We start from the raw sequence: 8,430 nt of genomic DNA, 5'->3' as shown, positions 1-8,430 counted from the left end.
ATAAACTTTCAATGTTGCACTCGCCATATGACAGAGATGGAATTCCTTAATACACATTTCCGGGCATCACAAATCAGAGCAGGCGTCCTTCACGATGGAATCCCATGACATTTTTATGTTTGCTCAACAGAAAAGATATCGCTATTAAATTAGGTTTTAAACATCAGGAAAATTCTCATCTCTCATCTTTATGATAATCTCTTGTCGTTTGAGGCGTTACATTTTTTTTTTATTCCTTCAAATCCAAAGTTATATGAAATCTAAATAAAATAGTAGGTTTGTCCCTGTTGGAAAACATCATAAATCATCTACATATGAAGGGACAAATACCTCTCTTACACAATTTAGCGGTTGAAGGAAGTCACGGGTAGAATTTTGAATTTAAATGAGTGTGTGACAGAAGATGAATGAAAGGAAGCATATATTTTAGATCAAACAGTAAGTGAATTCCACCTCAAAATTACTTCAATATAAATGGTTGTGTAGACAAAACCAGCAAAATTACGCTACTTCAGTCCCAACATCCCGACACTTGTATATGTTATCAACACTGTACGTGGGAAAGTAGAAGAGATAGTGGAAGGTAGAAATGAAATGGTAACTACTGTTTTAACTGGAAAATACTTTTACATACACCCCTGTTGCAGTAGCTAAAATAGACGAGGAAAGGTTTAAAGTTGAAATGCTTTATTTATTTCACGTCTCACAATCAGACTCTTCGGATGAGGAGTAGCAACCTAGCCCCAGGACATGGTCAGTCTTCTGGTCTGGTTCTGTCGGTTGAAGGACGGTGTTGGGCTGCATCGTGCTATTTTTCAGTCCAATGAGAGGTTCCATTGCTTTAGCATCATTGCTTTCTCTGTGTCCAGTACTTTCACAAATCTCAGCATAACATGTCTGACCCGAAGAAAAGCTATTGAGGTTTGGCAATGATAACTGCAGCATCCGAGTCAATTTCTGAGACTGTGAGAGGCTTTGCGGGTCTGAGGGTCCTCTGAATGATGCGGTGGCTACCGCAAGTCGTGCCCGGTCAAAGCTGAGAGGCTGGTCCTGGTCTTCACGGTCAGTCTTTGGCATCCCTACGCTGGGGTGAAAAGGAGGATGAACGTGGTTTTCATTCACTGCAATCCCCTCACCAGTCACTGGCACTGCTGGGTCAAACTTGCTGTTCACTGCAATTGGGGATTCACCAACCTTACGGTCCTTACCTTTGAACAAAACAATGACAGATCATCTTTAAAATATTAAAATTGCAACTTTAACTTGAAGAAAATGTACATCAAGGGTCAAGGCTGCTGGATTTGACTTGTATCAGAGAAGTTCTTTTTGACGTTCACTTACCAAAACTATGGGAATCAGGCATCTCAGCTCTTCTTTTACGATAAGCTCGAGGGGTCCATGGATGGTCTTTGCAGGTTGGGTCCAGTAGATGCAGTTTTCGAATAAAACTTTTATACTCCTTCTCCAAAGCTTCAATCTGCAGGTGGAATTCTGCAATCTTCCTCTCTGGGTAATGAGCAAGCTGGGATTGCTAAAAAATATAATAACAGAAAAACACATGTAACGGATTTAAAACAGCAATTTCAATCTAACAACAAAGACGCTTCAAGTAAAAGCGACAGCACCCTTGTCGGCAGGCCAACAATGTCTCTATAAAAGGCTCATTTCCTCTCACTGCAGTCACCTGTGCCGAAGAAGTACTGTTCTATTATCTATCAAATCGCTCAGTCACTCAGTGTATCGGCAGAGTGAACGTCACAAAGTAAAAATGATTCAAAGTCTGCACATTGTTTTATAGTGAAATTTGACAGATACAACTTGTTTTTGATTAACTGACTTCTGGACTGAATGGTCCACCCCACTATGAAAACACAAGGTTTCAAAACGTCCAGCCTCAAAAATATAATAGACGCACATGGAGAAACACTGCCTAGCAGAAATGCCCTCAATGAAATGTGCAAAATGGATGATAAATCTAGGTGTTACAATAGCAAATGTGCGGTGGCCTCTCACCAAGGAGAAGTGGTTCAGTCTCGTCTTGTTGTTGTGGGTGACAGCGGATGTAAACTCTACTAATTGTCTAGTGCCAAAGAAACACAGAGAGAGGAAGTAGAACCTATAATTCTGTTCACATTCTGATGATTTGTAATGCTTTCTCCGTTCAGACAATGGGGCACTCAGGGCTGTGTCTCAGCCATGGTGTCATCCTTAGCCATAAATGTACCTTCTACAAAATGCTTGCAGACTGCAGTGATGGCAGCCAGGCATATGACATCAGCAATACATCACAGTTCAAACCAATGTTCCGTCTAAGCTGCGCGCGTGTGCAATTGTGCACAGCTCATAGGATCTCAGCGCACAAAATATCTACTGTATGCAACAAAAAATAATCCTGAATTGAATATAAATTTCTGCAATACAGGGCTTCTGGTCGTCAAGACATAAAGCCTTACGACATTAGATCGGTTAGTTTACATAGTTTACTAGATGATTCTTGATACTTGAAATATATATATATATAATCGAATGCTTTTATTTTTTTAATAAAAAATATATAGAATTTCACACACATTCCATCCATCAATGTGAATTTGACAAATTGTAAATACATTTTTTAATTTTAATTTTACCGCTATTATAAACTATAACAGACACAGCCGACGATGGGTCGCTCACAGTGGTCCGGGTGACCGCTCAGAGAGTTTGTGGGTGTGCTCAGACACATGAAAATTTTGAGGGAACATTGGTTAAAACTAACGTGTCTCACAGCCTTCTAACCCAAAGCGACGTCGCTGTGTACACTTGGCCATGTGCTATCTTTTCTGACACCGACTGCTTGAAACCCAAAAAGGGTATAGAGTTAGTTCTTTCATCTGCGATACTTAGAAACACTTTTGTTTACCCACTAACCTTCATTTGTTAACTCAAATAATTACAAATAATAAACAATTGCATTACCTGTAAACAATACTCCATTTCTTTCTTGATGCTCGGTATCCATTTTTTAACGGAGGAAGCAGAATTCAGTGTTGACTGAAAGAAAGGTTGATGAGTAAATACGTTACCGGTTACAGACAACGGCCTGTCAGACAGTGATCCTTCAGGAACACATACCAACTTCGGTCTCTGAGGTTTTGGATCCTTCAGGCGTCCCTCTGGTGAAATACAGCAAAAGCAAATTAGGTGGCTGATTCTTATTGATCACATACACGACATCAGCTCATTCGCATAACACCAGTACCTTCTCTTTCTCTCTGAAGCCACAGTCGATTCAACCGTCCTTGTTGTTTCTCTTCGTTTCGGGCCATTTCGACGGATGCTACATAGCTACACGCTAGGGTCAAAACAATGTCACGTGACAGGAACTGTCCTCTGGCAACCGGAAACGCATAGTTGAAACTATTTTTGATTTGACAACAAATGGTGGCGAGTCATTCTTTAAAATGAATCACGTCTACGAAACATACAAACAGTCCAAAAAAGTAACATTGAATGTTCACCATCAGAACGCTCGTTCAGTCTGGTAGCGAGTAAAGAGCAATGCTGCCCCCCACTGGACGCTTCGTGACAATGACGCGCGGAGTGCACTGTCAACGTCAACTGTTAAATAAAGTTGTTCAAAAACTGCGATCGCCGATGGAATTCTTATTAGCCTACTTTTCTATATTTAATTGTCTTGGAAACTCAATGTTAAATTTTCTATATTTCTATGTATTTTCTATATTTCTATATATTTTCTATATTTTTGTGATGTGTTAAAATGTGCTTGCTTAACCGTAATACATATAATAAAATACAGTAGAAGAGTATTTTTGCTGTAACGTAACTGGGCACATCGAGGAATACACAAATAAATAAATATAACAAATAAAATAGTACTATTTTTATATCTAACAGAATGGCATACGTATATTATTAAATATTTGTTGGTCTTATTCAATTGTGCATTTTATTCTAACTTGAATTTTTGACGGCAGACACGTGTAACTCCTAACCCTGAACTTGCAGTGCAATGCAGTGAAAGTAGATTTTTCATGGATGAGATCATACTTAGGACGACCCCCCACCAAAATCGATCGGTCACGACAGCATCCGTGCAACCCACTTCTCATTAGGAGGCGACTTCCCATCCCTTCTCAAGACTGCCAGGTTGGCTTTACCGTATGGAGGAGCGATTGCTTGCGTCGAGTAACTTCCCGTAAGTGACGCCCCTTTACTGTGACGTTTGTCTTCCGAGGGCACTCTCTCCTTATATGGAAGCGTAGGATCCCGTTTTCCGGAACGACGTCAACGCGTGTTGAAGTGAATATATTGCCGCTATATTATATTCCCAAAAGATGCTGTGAAGTGACTCACCACCAATTATTGACAAAAGTAACTTAATTTAACAAACCATGCACTTGTGACCATTCAAACTAAAACATTTATGACGTCACGTAAAAGCGTGATCACAATTGTGTCTGTCTGCCAAGAAATTATTGAAGTAGCATAATCCAACATTTCGAAAAATCGAAAACTTACTTAGAAGTATGACGCTTACATACAAGCAACTGTATAGAAATGTCGGATTAAAAAAAAAAATAATAAAATAAATAAAATAAAATAAAATAATATAAATATATATATATATATATATATATATATATATATATATATATATATATATATATATATATATATATATATATATATATATATATATATCCTCATTTCTAAAGTAATTCACTTAATGTTTTATCACCTGCATGTAGTTTTCAGGTCTCTTTTAATGAATTATCTTTATTTTTGTTTTAACTTTCCAGCACTACATTATGTATTTGCTTTTGTTTACAGCAAATCAATATTCAATTCACCACTGACTTTCTTATTTTACGTGGAGGATTTTACTATTTGTTGTCATGGTGACCGCTGTGTTGTTGTCCCATCTTTGTTAATGTTACTTAAAAAGATGCATCTATCTCTTCCTTCTAGTGCTCTTAAAGTATACAAGCAGTTATTTTAATATGAGCATTAATTCATGCCTATGGCCTATGGTAAAAATATTGAGGCTCACAAGGGGTTGTGGGGTGTTTGGATATATATATATATAAATCTTTTATAAGATAATATATATATATATTATCTTTTATAAGATGAATAAAATTAAATAAAAGTGCATTGCATGTGTTACTTGGTTGATCTGCAGGACCAATTTATGAAATAAATATAAAAATCAGTCTTACCATGATGGAGGTTATGTGTGTTTGGTCAGTTTATGTGTACAAGTGTTATGTGTCACATGGTTTGTTATTTACAACAGGACCGGAAGTGTTTCAGTGATTGCATGTTATTGCACCAGCAACATAATCTGCCTGTTAATCTCTTTGTACATGCCAAAATCTTCATCTCAATCTGAGAATATGAATGTAAGTTTTTATATGGATGACAAAGCTTGACCCTATAAGCGTGATAAGCACCAACATGTGCCACTGTACAACACGTTGAGAGTACAAGGGGGCGCACTCACCGAGAAGTGGATCAATAGAAGCATTAATGGAATTTAACTGTAGGTGGTGGAAAGCACTGGCTCTTGCAACATGTTGCAACATGTTTTATTGTGCGAGCTCCTGTCATGGCACACCCATGTTTCTGTCACACTCACAGAACAACAGAGACATTGTTGGTTCATTTGATACGGTTTATTTCTTAAATATCGATAGGATTCTGAGGTTCTCAGAACACAAACATAAAAAAAAGTTTTAGTATTACAAACAGTAAACATAAGTACTCCAAGTTGATCTTATATACATATGACAATGAGTGAAACCTCATCAAGCAAATTTACAATGAAAAGTAAATCCTGAAGCTTTTCTAACTTTCTTACAATTAAGAAAACAAGAATGTTGTACTGACACTCAGAAGCAACTTCTTCAGCCGTTGAGAACAGGCCAACAGGTTTGACCTTTATGGCTTTACATGTAGAAAGTCTCTATTGCAGGTTCTTTTAATACTGAATTTCTTTCCCCGTTGACGGTCATGACCAAGTTCATGCGAAGCTGGGAGTAACTAAAGAAACATTCAGTCTCGACCAGTTCCGTAAAAAGAACAGAAACTTTTAGAAAAGTGTCCTGCTGTGTTGGCCCGTGTGCCTGCCACTGTCCCGTGTCTCTCCGGAACACGCCGCTGGGGAGCGCACCGTCCTCAGGAGGTCAAGCGCTCCCACGGATCCCGACGGTGTCCCGCCACATCGCCCGCAAACCAAGTCGGGACAAATCTGGACACACATCCACTCACTGCTACAGGAAGCGTCCGGATCATTCAACCACAGTCTTTTTCTCAGCCCAGGGAAACCAGCTCAGAAGGTCTGGAGCTGCTGCGTCAACATGAGCTGACAGCCAGAGTTAACGTGGTTCATCACCTTCTGCTTCAGCTGGGCCACCTGCTCCCGCAGCATGTTGGCAGTGGAGGCGAGCTCCGAGTTCTGCGACTTGAGAGTTTTCACTTTGTCTTCCAGCCGGGAGATTCTCTCCAGCTTCCTTTTCCGACACTTGGAGGCAGCAATCCGGTTCCTCATGCGCTTTCTCTCGGCCTTGATGCGCTCCTGACTCTCCATGTCGATGGGCGAGAGAGGAGGCGTCTCGCCCGGCATCTCGGGCACCGTCTGCGGCTCTTCTTTCAGTGCCGTGAGCCGGGTGAGTTGGCCGGTCTGTCCGTAAACGGGAAGCTGAGGCGGGGCTGCGGAGAAGGACATAGCCGGGGCGGAGGTCGTGTAGCTCGGAACCGACACCGTGCTGATGGCAGGGTTAAAAGAGTTCAGCTCCTCGTACACCGGCGAGTCAGAGGCCCCGGCGCTGTAACCGTTGGCACCGGCGACGGAGGAGACCGGCGGCAGGAGCGTGTTGACAGTCTGCGCCGCTGAAGTGACACTAACGCCCGTGGTTCCCGGCATGTGCTGATGGTGGAGCTCGGCTAGAGCTCGAACGAAGCCCTCAGCGAAACCCTCCTGCTCGTCCGTTACATTTTTGGGACAGATGAACTGTGTCGGAGTCGGCGTGGTGGTGATGAGTCCGTTGCTGGACTGGATGATGAGCCGCTCCAGCTCCGGAGAGGCCAGTTTCAGCAGCCCCACATCGGGCGACGTGAGGATGTCACTTGCCTTGGCCCGGAGGTGCGGCTTCAGCGATCCCGCCGGGTCCGTCAGGTTCAGGGTCATGTTGTGTTTCAGGACTTTGGAGGTGTTGTATCCGAAGCCGGCGCTGTCTTGCTGGGAGAAAGCGTTCAGTGAGTCGTCATAAAAAGTAGTTTCCATCTTGGTATACATAGACGAAAATAAAACCACAAAGTCCTTTCGGGCAACTTTCTGTCCGCTTTCCTTCTTCCTGGTTGTTAGACGGGAAAAGTTCAACTGTCCGTGAACGCCGCCGCAGTGGTAGTAGTTCTTGAGACAGAGATCGGGACTTACTTTCTTCCCGCCAGCGATGAGTCACAAAAAAAAAAGCCCAAACTTGACTCGCTGAAGTGAGTTCAGTCAGGAGAGGCAGCTCGGCCTCCTTCCTTCTACCAGGATGTGTATACTCTGACTGCTACAGCGTGGAGGCAAACCTTATCTGCTTCCACCGCCGCTCCAAAAATAGCTATGATGTCACGATGAGGCGTTCTGATTGGCTGAGGGGCGGGGCCAGAGGCGGAGTCCAGCCCTTCGATAAGGCGCGTTACCTTGACGACCACCCAGAAGATTCTCAAACCCGCGGTGCATTGTGGGATGAGGTAATGCCGTGGAGGAGCGCGTGCGCGCAATGCACTGTGGGATGACGTATTGTTTTTGAATATCTAGTTACCCGCTCGCCTGGCAGCAGCGGGACAGATACGCGTTCTCTTATAATGTCGTTTATTTAAGACGTTCAAACATATTAGCGAAGTATCCCGTACCCGCTAAATAATAGCTTTCACATTGAAAAGGGTAATTTAATAATTTTAACTTATTATCTCAAGCGCAAATGGACCATACACGTCAACAAGCATTTTACTCTATTTCAATATTAACAAAATACACGTTAATCATATATATAATTTTGATATGTATCGAATACTTTGTTTAAAGAAAAAACATGGCTCCTTAAATATATATTATTTATCACATTCGTATAGACTGCCGTATTTCCTTCATGGTATTAAAAAAAAAAAAAAAACATCAACCACTTACAGTCTCACAATTACACATTCTTTGTATAATTGTTAAATAAGTTGTTGTAAAATGCAACAATTTATACAGTTAGGTACGTTTGTCTAAATGTTTAGAAAAACTGTAATGTAAAATATAACAAGACAGGCCAACTACATGTTGCAATATGTAAATTACTGTCTTTTGAAGTATGTGCTCACATTTTCTTTTGCTGTCTCCACTTTTGCTTCTCTGTGCAGATCGCTGTGTATGACCATGAGGAAGGAACT

At 41.3% G+C, this 8,430-nt stretch overlaps 2 protein-coding genes across 2 annotated transcripts; both read right to left on the bottom strand.

Annotated features, from left to right (window-relative positions):
- Window positions 1-659: 659 nt before the first annotated feature.
- On the bottom strand, window positions 660-3,524 carry si:dkey-86e18.1 (uncharacterized protein LOC557342 homolog). Its single transcript, XM_053844131.1, has 5 exons — window positions 3,242-3,524; window positions 3,115-3,155; window positions 2,959-3,033; window positions 1,342-1,531; window positions 660-1,208 (listed from the first exon to the last, which is right to left on the bottom strand). The coding sequence occupies exons 1-5, from the start codon at window positions 3,306-3,308 to the stop codon at window positions 697-699; spliced, it is 885 nt and encodes a 294-aa protein (XP_053700106.1). The 5' UTR covers window positions 3,309-3,524; the 3' UTR covers window positions 660-696.
- Window positions 3,525-5,668: 2,144 nt separating this feature from the next.
- jun (Jun proto-oncogene, AP-1 transcription factor subunit) lies at window positions 5,669-7,572 on the bottom strand. The gene has a single exon (XM_053873660.1). It carries the CDS (start codon window positions 7,298-7,300, stop codon window positions 6,335-6,337), a length of 966 nt encoding a protein of 321 aa, XP_053729635.1. The 5' UTR covers window positions 7,301-7,572; the 3' UTR covers window positions 5,669-6,334.
- Between the last annotated feature and the right edge of the window lie 858 nt (window positions 7,573-8,430).

The sequence above is a fragment of the Synchiropus splendidus genome, chromosome 1, assembly GCF_027744825.2.
Source record: "Synchiropus splendidus isolate RoL2022-P1 chromosome 1, RoL_Sspl_1.0, whole genome shotgun sequence".
In the NCBI taxonomy this organism is placed as follows: Eukaryota; Metazoa; Chordata; class Actinopteri; order Syngnathiformes; family Callionymidae; genus Synchiropus; species Synchiropus splendidus.
The sequence above is the reverse complement of the archived record's forward strand: the minus strand, read 5'-3'. Positions and strand labels throughout refer to the sequence as shown.